Source organism: Meriones unguiculatus, chromosome 1, assembly GCF_030254825.1.
Source record: "Meriones unguiculatus strain TT.TT164.6M chromosome 1, Bangor_MerUng_6.1, whole genome shotgun sequence".
NCBI lineage: Eukaryota > Metazoa > Chordata > Mammalia > Rodentia > Muridae > Meriones > Meriones unguiculatus.
The window spans coordinates 16,926,335-16,945,008 of record NC_083349.1 but is presented as its reverse complement, the minus strand read 5'-3'; the positions used below and the strand labels follow the sequence as shown (position 1 = coordinate 16,945,008).

The 18,674-nt window shown below is 52.7% G+C and overlaps 2 protein-coding genes across 3 annotated transcripts in view; one reads left to right on the top strand and one right to left on the bottom strand.

Moving 5' to 3' along the window:
• Nucleotides 1-2,342: 2,342 nt before the first annotated feature.
• On the top strand, nt 2,343-5,867 carry Nkx6-2 (NK6 homeobox 2). The gene is made up of 4 exons (XM_021637818.2): nt 2,343-3,032; nt 3,114-3,286; nt 3,480-4,313; nt 5,622-5,867. Exons 1-3 carry the CDS (start codon nt 2,627-2,629, stop codon nt 3,732-3,734), a joined length of 834 nt encoding a protein of 277 aa, XP_021493493.1. The 5' UTR covers nt 2,343-2,626; the 3' UTR covers nt 3,735-4,313; nt 5,622-5,867.
• The window catches only part of Inpp5a (inositol polyphosphate-5-phosphatase A), a 184,665-nt gene continuing 171,581 nt past the window's right edge, over nt 5,591-18,674 (bottom strand). The window contains exons 13-16 of one of the 2 annotated variants that reach the window (XM_021637814.2): nt 10,200-10,311; nt 7,715-7,837; nt 6,968-7,055; nt 5,591-6,884 (exon numbers count right to left, since the gene is read on the bottom strand). In XM_021637814.2, coding sequence (XP_021493489.1) covers nt 6,975-7,055; nt 7,715-7,837; nt 10,200-10,311 — 316 coding nt within the window. In that variant the 3' untranslated portion in view covers nt 5,591-6,884; nt 6,968-6,974. The remainder of the gene's footprint in view (nt 6,885-6,967; nt 7,056-7,714; nt 7,838-10,199; nt 10,312-18,674) is intronic. The other variant, XM_021637815.2, reaches the window with a different exon arrangement.

The following is an 18,674-nucleotide window of genomic DNA, read 5'->3' as shown; positions in this document are numbered from 1 at the left end:
TGGCCTCACCACACCCCGGTCTCTGATCCCAGGAAGAGCAAGGCAACGAGTGTTCGGGACAGAACGCGGCCCCTCTCTCGACTCCGCTGGTTTCGTACGCAGCCGGAGTGGGCCCACGGGGTATGCACAGACTGGGGCCGCTGGAGCAGAGCCACGACCCAAGATCTTTCGGATCTCCAAATGTAACGAGGCCGGGGGACAGGCCTGTGAGCCCAGCAAAAGCTCGGGCACGGAACTGCGGTAACGCCTCCTGCCCCACGGACCCCGGCTCCGCGAGGATGGGAAAGGCCAGGGCGTACCTACCCTGTCTCTCCGAACACTTGTTCCGAGGACCCTCCCTCTTCCCCGCCGGTTCAGGGTCCGCTTGGGGTGAGGTGGGAGGTTTCAGCACCTCCCGCTCGGCCCGCCCTTCCTTCTCCCGCCCTACCCCCCACTACTCACAGCTCTGGGTCCCTCTTTCCTAGAGCTGGAGCCCCTGGCCTCCCGCATGGTCTCCCGCGAGCCCAGAAAAGTCCACACTATTCCAGGCGCTGTCCTCCCGATGGCCAGATCCCCGGAGGACACGCGGTCGTAATCGAAGTAGCGCGAAAGGGAGGCCAGGGGCCGGTGGACGGACGCCAGAAAAGCAGCCCAGAGGTTCTGGGAACAATCAGTGGTCTGAGGTCCAGAGGGCAGGCAGTGTGCGCCGAGAGCCAGAGGGTTCTGAGTCGAGCTCCGTTACCGCTGCTCTCTGGCCGCGCCCAAATCGATCCCGAGAGCGCAGACTGAGCCTAGGAAGCCAGCACACTGGAACCTCCCGGCGCTGGGGCCACTGCATACGGGGAGGATGGGTGAGGGTCACACGCGCCTGCCTGGTCTTGCAGATGGCAGGTCGAGCACCAGTCAGGTACTACCACAGGACTTATTTCCAGTTCCCGCCATAAAGTGGCCTTTCCAAACCTTGACCTGATGGAGACCCGTGGCCGCAAGACCCCGACACTAACCGTAAGAAACGAAAACGGACTTCTAAGAGGATCCGAGGGAATGGACGTTAGGCCCCTACCTGGAACCATTCGGATCGCATTCGTGTGTACCTCGAAAACCCCGGAAACCAGGGCAGAAAGGGAAAGTCGTTACCAGCCAACTACCCCCACAAGGACCGAGGACCTCTCCCTAGATCCCCGGGGCGGGCAACAGTCGGTTCTGTTTCCACAGGTCCTATCGCAATCAATGCCAGGTATTATGAGGTTAACAGTAAGCACCACCCAAACGGAGGAAAGAAAGTTCCAGCGGGAAACCTCGGAGTCTGCTGTCTGTTTACCACCCCCTCCCCCAGCAATTCTATGGAGAGGCTCCTGTTCTACAAAAGGAATTAGGGCCTAGTGTGTCCCATAGGCCGGTCTATAGCCCACTCTCGGCCCGCTAGACAGCAAGCGCACAGGGACACCCATCTTAACCCGCTAGACAGCAAGCGCACACGGACACCCATCTTAAGTCACTGAGTACGGCGGTCGTTTCGTCCTGGATCTTGTATCGGTCCGAGACCGCTGCTTTCTGGGCCAGAGTGTCGCGGGCAGGACCGAATCCCGGTCCTGGGTCTCAAAGTCTGGGTTCAGACACCTCCCTCCTGAAAGCCCTAACGGTCAGAAAACCTCCAGGCGAAGGCCGGGCCTCTCTTAGATTCTCCACCCAGCGTCAAGGATTTTGAAACCTCGGGGCTATGGAAGAAGTACTTGGGCCACTGACTGACCTTGCCCCGACATTGCCCGGAGCTATCTGAAGGGGGTGTGGGGGTGTGGGGGGAGTTTCGGCAGATCCAAGCGAGCCAAATCTAGCTATTTGGTCACTAGACTCCACCCCTTTTGCGTTCAGAAACCACTAAAAGAAAAGTGATACCCACAAGTTCAACAGCCCGCACCACCACGAGCTAGGGAGGCCAAGGCGTCGCAGGACGAGGCTTGGGCCCCGGTCCAGGATGGAGCCCCCGCTCCCCACCCCGTGGTTTCCAGCCGTTCCAGGCTCTTCCCTGAACTAGGCATACTGAGCTTGCGAGGTGGATCTCGAAATCTACATTCTTTCGGTCGATAAAATATGTTCTCGTATTTTTTCCTGATTTTTCCCATTAAAACCTTTGCCTAACTAAACTCCCATCCAACGGGATTTATTTCATCTCTGGGGAGATAAATCAGGGGGCAAATTTACAGCCCCGGAGGCACCTGCCGGGCTAATGGGCCCTTCATGGAGTGCACGGCCGGCGGGGGCGCGCGCAGACGGGGCCGGACGTTGGCCAATGGCCTGGTCGCCAGCGCCTACAGCCAATCAGGAGGCGCGCCGCGCCCAGGCCCCGCGGTTATCAGTGCGTCTGTCCCGCGCGGCACCGCTCCGACCGGCCCGGGAGCCGCCGCCGCCGCCGTCCACTCTAGTATCCTTGCCTCGTCTCTGACCGCCGCCCATTTCGCGAAGCAGCCGTCGGTCCTTCCGCTTTCCCTCGGGGGGCCGTCGGCGTCCGTCCGAACGCGCGCTCCACCGGGGCGTCCCGGGGCTGCAGGGCGCCCTTTCGGCGCGGCGCGCAAACTTCCCGAGTCGGCGCGCGCGGGCGGTGGCAGCGGGGCCCGGATGGGCGCCCGGGTCGGAAGCGGCGGCGCCCATGGACGCTAACCGCCCGGGCGCGTTCGTGCTGAGCAGCGCGCCCCTCGCCGCGCTGCACAACATGGCCGAGATGAAGACGTCGCTGTTCCCCTACGCGCTGCAGGGTCCGGCCGGCTTCAAGGCGCCCGCCCTGGGCAACCTTGGCGCGCAGTTGCCTCTCGGCACTCCGCACGGCATCAGCGACATCCTGGGACGGCCGGTGGGCGCAGCGGGCGGCGGCCTCCTGGGAGGCCTGCCCCGCCTCAACGGGCTCGCCTCCTCCGCGGGTGTCTACTTCGGGCCCGCGGCCGCCGTGGCACGGGGCTACCCCAAGCCGCTGGCGGAACTGCCTGGGCGCCCGCCCATCTTCTGGCCCGGGGTGGTGCAGGGCTCTCCCTGGAGGGACCCGCGCCTGGCAGGCTCCGGTAAGTGGCCCGCGCGGGACCCGGTGAGGACAAGGGGCTGGGCGCGGGCCGCGGACCGCGTTCACCCGCTCTTCTTCTCAGCCCAAGCCGGCGGGGTCCTGGACAAGGATGGCAAGAAGAAACACTCGCGGCCCACTTTCTCTGGCCAGCAGATCTTCGCGCTGGAGAAGACTTTCGAGCAGACCAAGTACCTGGCAGGCCCAGAGCGAGCGCGGCTTGCGTATTCCCTGGGCATGACCGAGAGCCAGGTGAAGGTGAGCGTAGAGGGGCCGGGGGCCGGCAGTGCTGAGGCGGGGCCGGGAGCCCGCGTCCTGCGAAACGGCCGGCGAGCGGCGGTTCGGGGAAAGCTCTGGTGCCAGGCGGTCCCGGAGTGCTGGCCGGGCGCGGCGAGCCCCGGTGCCCGCCTGCCGATCCCTCTCCAACCCCTTTCCCCCTCCCCTTCCCCAGGTATGGTTCCAGAATCGGCGAACCAAGTGGCGCAAGCGGCACGCGGCGGAGATGGCGTCGGCTAAAAAGAAGCAGGACTCGGATGCCGAGAAGCTGAAGGTGGGTGGCTCGGACGCGGAGGACGATGACGAGTACAACCGGCCCCTGGACCCCAACTCCGACGACGAGAAGATCACACGGCTTCTCAAAAAGCACAAACCCTCGAACTTGGCGCTGGTTAGCCCGTGCGGCGGCGGCGCGGGGGACGCCTTGTGAGGACGCGGCCAGGCCAGAGAACCCGGGAACCGGGGCGCGCGGCCTGCCCCGACGCCAGCCGCCCAGCTGCAGTGTGTATATATATATTTTTTACAGAATAAGTTATAAAGCGGACGTTGGCGCGGCCCCGGCGTGAGGTGCGGAGTGCGGGGTTTGGGCCGGTCACTTTGTATAATCAATAAATTATTTAACAAGTCCCCGTCGGAGCCATGGCTCCCAAGGCTGCACATCGTGTTTCTTCCCGTACGGAGCTGGCGCCAGCGAGCGGGCTGGCGGCAGGACCCTCCGGACCCCACCTTGCCTGTTCTCCCCGCGGGCGCCAGAGCCTGGCGCAGGGGGGCGCGACAGTGCTTCATGACGACCCGGGGCCCGTGTGCGCGTTCGGTTCAGAGGCTGAGCGCGTGGTCCCAGAGCGCACGGTGATGGCAGCCTGCAGGAGCGCAGCGGCGATGAGGCTGAGCATCCGGAGCCCAGGCCGAGGGAAGGCAGCTTCCGCCGCCCCGGGAAGGGAACGGCAGCGCAGCACAGTGCTTGAAGGAGCCGGAACCAGCAGTGAACTCGGAAGAGACCCCAAAGCAGGTATGATTTTTCATTTCCTGTGGCCAGAGGCACGGCACCCGCTGCACTGCGCCCGGGGATGTACCACGCTGGGTGGCCCTTGACTCGAATGAATGAAGCTGGGGCAGACATTAAAACCTATTAGAAGAGGTGCCCAGAGTGCAGTAAGGCTGTGTCCCCATTGCAAGCAGCTGGCACCCTCGCACTCATTTTTTTTTTTTTTAATATTTCTTTTTTGTTGTTTGTTTTCAACCCGGGGCAATTGAGTGTGCCCTGTTCGTCACTGCCCATGTCCTGGTTTCGGCCAAATCAGGACTGTCTCAGCTTAGGCAGTGTTCTGTCACAACAGGTGTTTTGAAATAATTACTGTTTAGCCAGAATTCCAAATATTTTGAATATAATTAATTCCTAAACTGCAGCAGCAGCCCCAGACTATCAGTCTAAACAGATAAAGCCTGTTTTTTAAGGGGGAGGGGTGTTGCAGAAATGTGAATCCTGCTGAGGCAGCTCTCATCTTCAGCCCTGAGACCCACCCCTGGTTTCTCAGAGGGCTGACAGGAGGGCCCTCAGCCAGAGTCACTACCACCTGAGCTAGACCCCAGGCTGCGGCCCAGTGGTTCATGGCCAGCCAGGCAAGAGCCTGGTGCCCTCTCCACCCGAGGGCTTCAGGGTGACATTCCCCGTATAACAAAAACCCATCTTCAGCCTCATGCAACACCACGCACCCTCTCACACTCAGCTGCACCTTAGAGCACTGACAGTAAGTGCTAAGTGTGCAGTTTCCGCAGGAGCTAATCCCAACAAGAGTAGCATTTTTTTTCTGTGTGTGTGTGTGTGGGGGGTCATTTAAAAATATTTGTTAGAACCATGAAAAGCTTAATGTCTTGTTTTGCCTATTGTGCTGTGGCTCTGTCACCAAAGTCAAATGCTTCTTTTGAGCCACTGGCTGACCTTCTTTAAAAGGAAGCAATATTTTCCCCCCATTTTCAATGAGACGGTGTGTTCTCAGCCAAAGTTCAGAGCAGAGAAATTTTGATAACGGTTTTGTGCAAAGCAAAAGAAAAACGTGTATAATTCCTTCTGAAAGAGTGAGGGACCAGCCTTTTTTTCACTACAGTAAAAAAGTCCAAGAGGTGATTTTTTTTCTGGAGGGCTTGGTGCCCTGGTGGCAGCGTGGGACTCTGAAATTCCCAGAATCAGAGTGGGGGAGAGCAAACAGGGCACAAAGGAGCCCGCCCCTGGCACTTAGCATTTCAAAGGCATGGGAGAGTGAAGCAAGCAGACAAAGCAGCAGGAGCTGTTTTCACCATGATCAATTTTATTGCTTAGGAACCGAGCAGTCACTTCCAGAGGCCCTCGGAGGAAGGACCCACAGCTGGAACCCACAGACAACCGCTGCGGACATGGCGCATTGGCAAGCAGCGACCATGGCAGTCACAGACCCGACCCTGGCATCAAAGACACGGGCCGGCCTTCAGGGCTTTCTAGGGAAACCGACATTAACTGGCGCCTCCGCCCCATCCAGGAACTGTAGTGTTCAGAAGTAAATCAATAAAAGCACGCTGTGTTTCCTCAGCAGGCGCCTTCCGTGGTACTCAGTGCTGGGTGCGAGTCAGGGCAACAGGCTGTGCCCAGCATCACCCGTCGCTTCTCTGCCACGTTTACACACAGCCCATGCTAGAAGCAATCTGTGGGGAGTGGACGAGGCTACTTCTAATTCTCCCACAAGATTATGGTTTTAATGTAGGATACTTGGCACCATAAAACGGTAACAAAAGACAGACAAAACGTTTTACAAAATTCTTAAAAGGTACACCCAGCCTAGCTATAAACTTCACATTCAGTTCTTAATATTACACAGAAAAAGGCAGAAGAGTGACAAGCTGCTAGTACAGGCATGTCGCAGGGACCCCTCGCCCCTGGGCACAGGCTAGATCTTGTCTCAGGAACCGGTGCTGACTGCTGATGGACTCACCATTCAACTAGACTTCAGTTCTGCCTGCTTAGGACACTCGTGCACTCATACTGGAAAGTATATTCAGCATAAGTTTTGGTAAGATTTATAAATTATTTTTAAAAAGTATATATTTATATGTATTTATATATATAAAAATGGAAAGCAGCTGCAGTGTGATTCAGACGCCATGTAACATGGCAGTAGAGTCAGACCTCGGGCCTCGGGCTTGAGCGCACATGACAGCCGTGCCGCCTGGGCTAGTGCCCGGCACACTCCTCCTGGCAGAGAGGGACGCTGGACACCTGGGGCTCTAAATGGAGAAGCTTCCTCCACAGACAATCGTTAAAAATGGAAAACTGTGAAGTCTAAAACACAGGCGCTCTGCTGTCTGTTAGAGTTTTGGCAATAGGACTGTGGCTTGATTAAACCCAATATGTCTACAATGTCACGTGACAGACACGACAGTGAGGTATGTGAGGCTTTCCGGAGGTCCGGAGGCTGAAGCGAAGTGTGGGGCCGGCCGTCTAGCAGGTGACGCTTGGGCGGGTTCCGATGCAGCTGTTAGGAGGATGAGTTCGATACACTGCTACAGGGAGGTCTCTCGAGGATCCTCTCATGGCGCTGGCACCTCTTCCCTGGAGTGGAATTAGTAATTTGTTAAAGGATCAAAGACACCAGGAAAGCTGCAGAAAGGAGAGCAAGGAGGAGCCATATTTACCACCACGTCACTGCACGACACAACACTTGTGCACATGGGCATGAGGTTTACCTGCCCCGGGTGCGATTCGGAAGGCCAGGAACACCGGCTGCAGTGGGAGAAAAGGGGGAGGTCAGCGTGCACATACTGCTGCCTAAAGCTCCTGAACTCGGGGCCCTCACGTTTCCTGAGCATCTGGAACTGAGTCCAGAGGAGGTGAAGGCCAGTCGTATGTGCAAAGTACAGATTGAGACAGTTAGCCTGGAGCTGGGAGCACCCAGGACTAGGGTATGCAGTGTCCCTGGCTCGGAGCCCCTGGATATGGAAGATGTGGCCTTATCTAATTTGTCTGAGACTTGTCACATGGCCTCAGTAACTGGGGACTGTAGGCCACTCCGGGGTTCAGGGGCAGTCACACATGGGAAGTGCGTGCAGATGGTCAGTGTATACCTGGTCTGCAAGACACGCATTACCACACTCTGACAGATGTGAGTTCAGCATAGATGGCCAGGAACACAGTCCCAATGTACACTCAAGAAGCAGCCTTCAACCGTAACCAGCTGACGACAGGTCTTACACACAGGGAGATTATCTTCATTACGACTGATCATTTCTCCTGCTTACTATCCACCCATCCTTTGGTAGTTTATTGAAACTAAATTACCTCAGATAAACTTTGCTTGCTTGGGAAAGCCAGACTGAAGGAGATGGTGCCCCCACCCACAGGACTTCAGCCGCAGGGCCCCAGCAACACACTGCATACATCACCTTGTGATCTCCCATGCAGACGTTAGGCCCAATGTGGTCGTAGGTGGCAACCTTCTCCTCGCTCTCTGACTGGAAGCAAAGAGAGAGAGGGGGGGTGTAGGAAGGCTGAGGCAATCTGCAGTCCTGCCAGGAGGGAACAGGCAGGGGCTTCAGGGGATCGTTGGGATCAGAGAGGTTGCAGGAAGGCTGGAGGCCTTGCTATAGCTCAGCATGTGCTTGGCTCTTCTGCTTCTAGAGGACAGGGGCCCGGGCCGAGGGGTCAGGACTCCCCCAGGTATCGCCTTGCCTGTCTGCTAGCACAGAGCCCTAGTCCCGAAATTAGTGACACTCTGTCCTTGTTAAGGGTACCCTTAAGTTCATCGGTTCCCCGTCTCCCCTATTTACACTTGCTTCTAAAAGCCTGCTTTATTAACCTAGAGCATGATGTCCGAGGCCACGTATGCATATTAATTAACAGCTCCGAGAACTTCCTGGCAGACCCTTGACTTTGGGTTGGAAGGCAGAGGTTTTGTCAATGCTAATCAGTCAGTCAACTCTGGGCAGCCTGGAGTTTCACACCCGCAGCTGAAGCATCTACAACGATAAAGTTAAAACTGACTTATCTTTAATGCAGTAGGAAGCTTAAGGTCAGATTTACTTTCCAGCATGGTCGCCTGACAGAAAGTAGGAAAACATAACCTTCAGCACCGCGTGCATGAACACTTGCCCATCTTTCAGGAGCATGTGTCCGACTCCTCGAAGTGGGGAGACATCCATCAAATGCTGCATGGTAATTTACAAAGGCAGCATAAAATCGTGGGTTTTCAGCTGCATAATCTTTGGACAGATAAACAAATTACAGAGGGGCTCAGACAGGACGCAGGCACACCTCACTGAGCATTTGTCACCGAGGCTCCCAGGCACCCGCCGCCTTGGCGTTTGAGGACTAAGGAAGCAGAACAGAACATGATGAGGGCACCAGCGCATGGCATGATGGATGGTACCAGGGAGGCAGCCTGAGGCACTCTGGGGGTGGCTTACTGCGGGGCCCCAGAGACTCCAGTGTCTGCAGGCAGAAAACCTAAAGGCTTTATTCTCGGGTGTGGATAAAGGGCAGGGTTTGGTCTACCACTGTGGATTTGAGGTATGAATCCTGGGTCTGGAGACCCTGAGATGTGTGCGTGCAAACAGGCTCCACTTGCCTTCCAGGAGCTGTACATAGCTCCCCACATGGCTCCTGGCAGCCTTCTGATCACTAATGCAGGTGCACTTATCTTAGGTACCTTACCACAAGGTTCACCTTTTATGATCTTAACTGTGGTGGATGACGTCAGTGTGTTCTGTCCACCCTCAGTCCCATGGAGGGGCTGCCTACTGTGAAAAATTGGGTGGCTCTACTATATTTCTAATTCTTTTACTTTTATCTCAAAGAAGCTAATGAGTAGGGCCAGGTCACAGATAATGTAGCTTCAGGTTCCCGAGTGGGGTTTTCCTCAGAGATGGCATCACACTGGAGCACATGCTCTGTCCATAAGGCTAGAAAGTAGGACTGTGTGCCAAGGCTGCTGCAGACCCAAGGGGCTTCTGGCCAACACCCTTCTTCAGTTCTGGCATCACTGCCTGAAAACTGTCCATGGCCAGAGCCAGAACAGCAGCTGCACACACCATGCTCTAGAGCACAGAAGTCATGAAAAACCTAGTATCTGGGGGAACAGCAGCTACAGTGAGGACCAGCCTCAGGTAGAGGATGACAAGGCTATCCCACAAGCGGGGGAAAGTTTCCTGAGGACCGCAAGTGTGTGTATGGGTGTTTCACACAGGGACAGCCCGCAGCAGCTCATGGAGACAAAGGTGCAATCTAGGGGCACTGTGAAGGAGGGAATCCACGAAAGGAGCTCCTCCCTCTCCAGCACAGGATTCTAGCAGGAGGGATGGGGCAGCACAGCACACATCCTCAGCCCACTGCAGGCACCTCTCCTACGTCCTCCTCACCAAGGACCTACACCTCAATCTGACTGTGCCTCTACATACACCTTTCCAACGGCTGTCCCTGCATGAGTCTACCCTTTTCACTGTTAGATCTGCATGGACGAAGCTGAGAGGTAATTCACATACTGGTGCTTTTCAAAACATGCGATTTATATATAAAATATGGAAACTGAAAATAGGAAATCTGAAAACCCTCCCTATCTGCACATCACCTCTTCACCCTGACCCTGCTGGGCCCAGTTGTAAACTATTTTTGCTGTACATAAGCTGTCAGTGCTCCCATAAACCCCCACAGAAAAACAGAACACCACACAATAAATTACATGTTAGACTCTGCGGTGACCAGGGGCTTTATGCTTCTAACAAGATAACAGTGGCACCTGCCCGTACCTGAGTGCTAGCTGAGAGGTGATGACTAAGCACTTCTCTTCCACTCATCTTTCAATCAACTGGTTCTACTCAAGTGTCCTCAGGCTGAGTGGCCCCTCTCCCTGGCTAGCCCAGCTCTCCCTCCTACCTTAAGAACCAGCTCCTTGGCAGACAGGGACATGAGGATGCGGTCACACCAAGCAGGGCATCTCGTGTTCATGTACTGTTCTCCCTGGCTGGAGTCCTCACTGTAGGGGTAGCTGTGGAGACACAGGAACAGAATGTCCGCTACACTCTGGTTCTAGAAGTCGTCTGGAAGGAAGGGTGTGCTACTATCCAGGAAAGAACACACACAGAGAGTTTTCTAGAATATAAAGCCAAACTTGAAACCCAAGTGTCCCCATCAAAATTAGTTCTGCATGTACCTGTATATTGCATGGGTAAGGCTGGCTGGTTCCTATCTACCCCCTGACTCACACCGAGGCCTCTGCACTCACAGCCTGAGCTGTGGAGAGGCCTGCCTCTCACAAGCAGGCCCCCTGTACCTGCCATTCCAGGGGACCTACCAACTCACCATCCTTGTAAAACAATAACCCCACCACACATGGGCACACCTGCAGGACTGCGCTGCACAATGCATCCCAGGTAGAACTGGCTGAAGAAGAGCCTTTTCCCAGATTTGACCGGCCCAGGTGTTTGCATGTCCATACTGTGCATGGTTTTCAGAGCATAAAGACTCTCTTTCAAAGTGCAATGTGTTTTCTCGGGTCAACTCCAGAGCACCATGTTTATGCTCAAATGCTCCTGTTGATCAACTTCAACTGAGAAGAGAAGGTGACTGACTTTCCAGCCAGTGGTGGTCAGGCCACCTATCAGCTGGCAACGATGGGAAGGGGCTAATGCCACCAGCCGGCCTGGTCCTAATCCCACTGCCCTAAGGGAGCTGGGGGCCTAGTATCTCCCTGGACCTCAACCATCTAAAGCTGGCTGACGCCACATGAAGCGTGTTTGCAGAAACCATGGCTTGTGACCCATGCCTCTTGTAGATTACCTCTTTTCCTGGTTAAATTTACCTCAAGTTGGGCTGAAAATAAAGTCTGTGTAATTCCTTCACGAAGCATTATCATTTTAAAGAATGAAAAAATTTCCTGCCTCCTTTTCAGAAAAAGCAAAAGTCCAATGGCCAATCTCATTTCTGTACATCACAGTGACAATGGCCTTGTTCAAACACTCCTCAGTTCACCCAATGGGTTGTGAGTCAGGAAGCATCTCACTAGGCACATACATGTTAACATGGACACTCCGAGCTGTGCCATGAACTGCAAAGTGGGACCACAAGGTCTTCCTGTCTTCCATGATGGTGAACAAACATGGCAGTCTCTTTCAAAGGGAGAAATCCCACAGTGAGTAAAACCAGTGTGATGAAGGCTAGATGAGAGAAGCAAGGGCTCAGGTACAGTGGGGCTGGGCAAGCCACAGGGTGATGTGGTTCAGTCCTCCTCTATGGTTCTGTTGGAACAGGAAGCTTGCTACTTTGACCAGGCACAGGCCACCGTGACTCAAGAGCTCTCTCCCCAACTCGCACACAGAATACTCACCCACTGGCAATCCCAGTGGTCCAGCAGGGTTCTGGCCAGCTGGTTCTTTTACATGGGCTATGTGGGCTCAGGAGTGAGACCTTAGTAGGCAGAGTGGTGTTGCTTGTGCCTGCTGCCATAGTCTGGCCTTGGTGCTGTCTTCAGGTGAGAGGTTCGGTGCTCAGCTAAATGCGCAACAGTAGCCCAGTGAGGCCCAACTTAAAAAGCATCACTGGGAGGGGCCAACTTGGGAACAGGATAGAACAGAGGATACTCTTGGTTAAAAAAAAAAAAAAACTAACTAAAAGTGCATGTATTATTATAGGGCAGGTGTGTGCCATGGTGTGTGTAGGGCAGAAGACAACTTGTGAGAGTTGATTCTCTCTTTCCATCACCCTGGTCCTGGGGATGGAATCCAGGTCACCAGGCTTGGCAACAAATGCTCTTACCTGCTCTGTCATCTCACAGGCTCTTAGTTTTGTTTTTTGGGTCTTTTTTTTGGGGGGGGGGAGTTGTTTTTGAGGTAGGGTCTCCTGTATCCCAGGCTTCCCTTAAACTGTATAGCCAAGGATGACCTTGAACTCCTCATCCTCCTGCCTCTAGTTTTCCTGTGTTGGGACTGAAAGTGTGCAGATCTTGTACTTAGCTCTAGAAGTCATCACCTCATGTCTGACAGCAGCCCTGACATGGTTCTTAACCACGTCTCTGGAGACCCTACTGTCCTAGAGATCTTGCTGGGTGCGCTACTGCTAGCCCAGGACCAGCGTCTAGTGGAAACACGTGCTGGGTCTGGTGTTATAGGTGACTTCCCAGTGAGTCTGTAGATGTGGGAGTTCTGTCTCCCAGGCACAGTGAATACCATGAGAGCTTGTGTGGACCTATGAAGCAAGACTGGTTAGAAGGCAAGAAGAACCCTTCTGTCACCAGGGGCAGGACCTGCAGGCAGTCACTGGACTAGGCTCCTGGATGAGTTAAGAGAGAACAGCTGGACAGACAGGCACTGTGCACCTCCCACTGCTACGCTTAAAAGGTTCTGGGCCCCATCTTCCCTTGGACCCTGTGTGACTCAGGGCAAACTCTGGCTGCTGCTGCAGGGTAAGGAAGAGTCACCTCAGCTTCACAGCCTGAGGTGCAATCCAATACCCACAATACAAAATCAGGAAGTTTTGATCCAGGCAGGCCTGGGGAGGCCAGCATGGGGTGCGTAGCCATTCCAGCTTCTACTGCTCTCAGCTGCACATCACTGGATGTGGCTGCATGTAGATGATTAATGCTAGCAGGGCTGTGCATGAGGACTTATCTAGAAACAAACCCTAAAGGGGTGGGAGGTGGGGCAAACCAGCCCTATCTCGGCTCTGTACAGCTCTGGGAATAACCGTCATAATTAATCGCAGTACTGATAAAATTAACAATTGCCCACCTGTGCTGGCTCCACACAGCCTCCCTTCCGCTTTGCCCCTCAAACTCGGTCAGGATGTGGGCAGCGGCCCTTTGCTGGCTGTTTGCTTGCAGCCTAGGCTCAAGATCTGGGCGGGCTAGGCTTGGATAGTGTTGCCATGGTCCCCATGACCACACTGTGGGAAACACAAAGCCTGTTGTGTTTGAGAGTCCTAGGGTGCAGGCCTAGGGTGGTGGGGAGAGGAAGCCAGTGTGATTCACATCTTTGCTTCAATTCTTGGCCCTTCTTGGACCATGGTAGAACAAGCTAAAGAAGGTCTTTAGGACAGCACCAAGGCTGTCCTCAGAATGGGGAGAACAGATGGGCTGAACCCCACTATGCCAGGCAGGAGCCTCTCTGCTTTCACCTGGTGAAAGGTCACCTGTCTCAGACCCGCACTGCTTTTAATGTTGCTGTGCATGGCACATCAAAGGCACTGGCATCAAGGGAAACTTAGTCGTGGCGCAGAAGGAGTCCCACTGGGGACACATCTATATGCACTAAGGTCTAGAGACACAATGAACAGACACTAGGTTCCAAAGATACCAGCTGCTTTTGCAATGTCTGAAGAGGGAGACTAAAGTCACAGAAAGGAAATGGAACACCGGGATCATGGTAATTCTGAAATGCTTAAGTAGACGGCCCAAGCGCCTGAGGTGCCCAGGAGTATCTTGGCTGCTGGAAGTGTGAGGCCGGAGCCTGCCCTGGCTCTCTTTGCTATGGCTTCAGGGACAGCTTGCTTATGATGGCTGTCAGATGACCACAGCTTGTAGGCATGGACTCTTTGCCCACTGGTTCACTGACTGTCCCCGTGCTCTGCAGACTCTGTGCAATCAGGACCTCCTGAGAGACCAGTCTGGCTTCCAAGCCACGGATATAAGTCCTGTTTCTGGATTTTTGGCAAATGTGGCCAGTGCTTCTTTCAATGCTGAACTTACTGGAGGTGAAACACATGTTATAAACATGTGTGCTATTTAAAAATAGTGGTCGTCTGCAATTTGTTCACTGCTGAGAGTAGAGCTCTTTGCATTCAATGTTCCCTGACTGTGTGCTCCAAAGTTTCTGATCTGTCCAGCGCTTAAACTGCCCTTTCTAAGTTAAGGTTTGGATTGGGCAAAGTGCACACAGGACAGAAATTCATCAGCAGATCCCACTGAAGATGGAAGATACTAACCTGGTGCTTCAGTAGGGCTGGCCAGTGATGAAGTGGACATAGGATCTCAAAGGGTCCACTTCATGTTGGCTGCCTCACATACACTTTGATTGTGGATTTGTTCTCAGGGCTTGGAAGTATTTGTGCTTTTGTACTCCAAATGTCTATTCCACAACTCATGGGCATTTTGGTCACTGCTGCTTTGGGGCTACTTCTTGGAGTTTGGTGTGTGAGCCTCTGGGTAAGGGAATTCTAGATCCTTCCAAGATCCAAGAGGTAAAACCACTCATAATGGGACCAAGATGATAGTGGTTTCCATGATGCTGATTCTGCACTGATGAGGCAAAGATTACTAATAAAAAAGCCAATGTTCCTGGGCAAGAACCAGGGCTCTGTATCATCACCTTCATGCCACATTCACAGCAAGGACAGACACTTGCACAGGGTAAACAATTGCCCTCCCAAACCCCAGTCCTGGAAAACATGGTTCCTCAGAATAAAAGATGTAAGAAGTGAGTATCCAGGCACTTCATGCCCCAGGCCAGGCAGATGGCATCTTAGGCCAGTGCTGTACACCTGTCCAGCTGCCTGTGTTTGGACAATACCACTCCTGAGGCAGGCTGACAGACAGGTAAATTCTGCTCAAGAAAGCACAAAAAGAGCTGTCTTTCTGGGATTGAATGTGATGGTGTTAGTGGCCAAAATTCACGTGCTCAATGGGACACTGTCTATGAGGACATGTCTGCTGAGGTCTATGTGTTCTGATGAAGGTGCCATGTGCTTTGGAGTGATGTCTAACTCCTGCTCCACTCAGCACCCAAAAAACACTGCCACCAAACACCATGGGCCAGGTCCACTCAGAGCCCAGAACAGGTTCTCAATATAACATTGTGGTGAGGTGATAGGTAACTGCCCTTTCTACAAGTCAGCAGAGAGAAAAGCAAAGTATCCACAGCCAGGGAAGAGGGTTTTCCCTATACACCTGCCTGACATATATCTGTCACTTGTCTAGTCAAACTTCTAAGTAAAGTCATAAATGTTAAAGGTTGCTGTTGTTTTAACTTTATTTTTGCTTGGAAATTTTTTTTCATTACAGTGCTACTTAGCTAACATGTAATGACTTGTTTATTATTATTATTATTATTTTACAATAAAGTCATAAATACTTAAAGACCAGCAAGATCAGCATGTAAATATACATGTCACCAAGACTGGAAACCTGAATTTGACCCCAGAATCCAGGTGGTAGAGGTTAGGTTCCTTAAGATATAGAAAGATCTTGGAAAGTGGAAGTGAAAACGAACTCCATGAGGTAAGTAAGGCAGAACCCTGGGTGGTGGGCAGGGTTGCATGTTCTGTGGAGACTTCCTGCCTATCCAGTGTGGCCTGTGCCCTCAGAGATGAACAGAAGCTGTCTGGTTTCTGACACATGCAACCTGGGTACTCAGGAACATTGTTCTGCATGAGCATAGCCACACCTCAAATGGCCAGCAAGCCTCACACAGGTTCCTAGCCATAGAGAAACAAAACCAAGATGGGAGCTCTAGACCTCAGGAGCTGCTTTGAAAGTGAGCAGTTTCACTCACTCATAGTGGCTCTTAGGTCAGTAGAGCAAGCATGAGTACTTTAGATTCACTCTACCATCTAGGCATCTTGGTAATGGGAATGCAAGAATCCTGAGGAGGGGATCAGGGTAGTTGTATGTCCAACAGTCAGACTTTAGGCCTAAGAGGTAGAACTCTATCTTCAACAAGAGGGTACAGTTCTGAGGAGGTCCCAGGGCTTCCTTCATGGGTCCAAAGTATGTGGTGGTAGAGTTATCATGGCCTTCCCATATGCTTGCCTGTCATACCAGGTGAGGAGGTGCAGGCAGAAAGAAACCTAGCATGGGAGAGACACTGCTGTCTTCCAGGAAGGCTTCTCCCAGCTCATCTAAAAGCTTCCCCAGGTACCACAGTGCTCAGGCTATGGCGCAGCCTCCTGCCTGTGGAGCAGGGCGACAGCAAGGCTCACATTTTCATGTTCCCTGGGCAGCATCTTTGTGGCCCACTTCTTTGCTCCAAGTGGAGTGAGTTCTGGAAATATAGTCTGAAAATAGCTAGCTCAAGTGTGGCCATCAGTGAAAGACTGCTTTATTAGCAGCTGTGCACACATATAACCATACTCACATATACACGTGTCTACTCACATACCTGCACATTCATGAATTTCTGGAAAACATGGTTTTTCATATATACATGCCCACAATTTACACACCCACACACACATGTGCACATCTATACACAGGGCCTGAAAGTACACATATGTACTGACATGTGCATATGTATAAACACAGGGATGCACATGTTCTGGCACAAAGGTACATGTCCTTGCACATGTGGACATCCTATATATGCATACACTATACCACACAAATGTATACAAATAGTTTGTCATATATATCCTACACACTACATATATTCAGGGCCACAAAGTGTGTGCAGATGCACATATACAGGTAAATATGAACACCAGTGGTTTCTCTGCACACATCACCACCCATGCTTACCCACAAACATGCATGAGCTCACGTTCATACACACACACACACACACACACCTATTTTTTGTGCAGACAGTATGCCTAAGGCTAGCTGGCTGTTTTGTTTTTTTAAGACAGAGTCTCACTATGTCACTGTGTAGCCCTGGCTGGCCTCAAACTTAGGAAACAGACTGCCTCTGCCTCATGACTGCTGGGATTACAAGTATGCACCCTCATGCCAGCCGAGACTGTCTATTTCTTTAGAGCCTAAGAATGTATCTGGTATTTAGAGGGTCACACACCACCACTCCAATCCCCAGCCCTCTCCCAGCTTACACTCTTGCTTACTCCTTTCCCGTGGAACAGCTCTCCAAACCACACACGACAGCACAACAGTGACTATGAACTGTGTGATGCTTTGAGTTGTTTTGAGACAGGGTCTCCATGTAGACTCCAGGGTAGCCACCACCTCCCAATCGGCCCACGTAGCTGAGATTTACAGTCCTGTGCCACCTTTCTCAGCTTATCACAGTTTTAAAACACAGCTGAACCAAATGGGGAAGGAACATCAGTGCTTCCTGGGCAGTGAGAGGTATCACCAGTGTCCCAAGAAATGGCAGTGGAGGTCATTGCATACATCCTGAGTTGTGAGGACAGGCTTCAGGAGGCTTTTGTTGAAGCCCATGCCAGAGATGCATGCTATAATTGGAGAGGCCAAAGACATCTCAGAATGTGGGCCTGTCCATATATTGGACATAACAGTTCATTCTGGAACATCTCCCCTCTTTCCCTATCCATCTTAAAAACTTGAATGCTATTTCTATATGAAGAGAAATATCTGTAAGATGAGCCAACAAGTGCCTGGTGACGTGCCCCCCCCTCCCCCGCCATGTGCTCAGTGTGCACATTAGGATTAACAGCATACGGGTCCCATTTCATTGTTGGCCTTCCATTGGATGGCTATTAGGTTAAGGCTGTCTTTATCTTCCAGGCCAGTATGATGAAGAGGGCTCATCATTCACTTGGCCCCACCTCCACCCCCAGGATGCTACGCTCTTTTGTGGGCACTTTCCTCAGTTGCCTCAGAACATCCCCTATGGTGAGTCACAAAAGAAACTCAGTTCTGAGTATGGTCATCTCAGGGTACGCTGGCCCTCTCTGCTGTGTTAACCAACCTCCCAAGTGGTGCTCCTGAGCCCTGTGCTGCACACACTCCTTTCCAGACATCTCTGAACACAGAGATGGTTCTTACGTTCCTTCCTGTTTGTGCAAGAGAGTCTGCCTTAAAAATCCACTGCTGCCTCTGCTCCCAAGTTCGGGGAATGTATCTCCAACAAGCAGTCTGGAGGGGATGAGTCTTCAGAGGCCTTCAAGTCACCTTCCTGGGAGGCTTGGAGCTCCAGGTGCTGGGTCATCATGCAGGGCCTCTTCTTGATAACACAACATTCAATTGACTAGAACCTGTTCGTGTGTCAAGATGTCTTCAACCTTGTGAGCGATAACACCTGCCAGGTGGGGAAAGCAGGTCTTTCGGTTGCCATGTGTGTTAAGGGCTCTCTCTTAGCTGCTCAGGCTTAGACAACAAAGTCCTCTGCATTTTCAGCCTGACTAGGTCCTGCCCTGTACCTTTGGTGTGCAGGTGGCTTTCAAGACTGCAACATTGAGAGAAAAATCTCAGACAATGTCTTGAGGGGGCAGGCATGTCTCCATCTCATGTAGACCCTGGGCCTCTTAGCTCTTGGTCATATGGGTCCCATTTCATTACTCATGTGTTACATTTCCACTAAGACCCATGATCCATTGGGGATATTCAGTGTCAGAGAGCCATGAGGGTAAAAGCATCCTCAATGCTTGGCAGGATGTACTTGGAAAGTCACTTTGTTGCTCATGAGTGTGATCCAGGGTTCTGCTGGTTACTGCTGCCTTGTGCTGCAG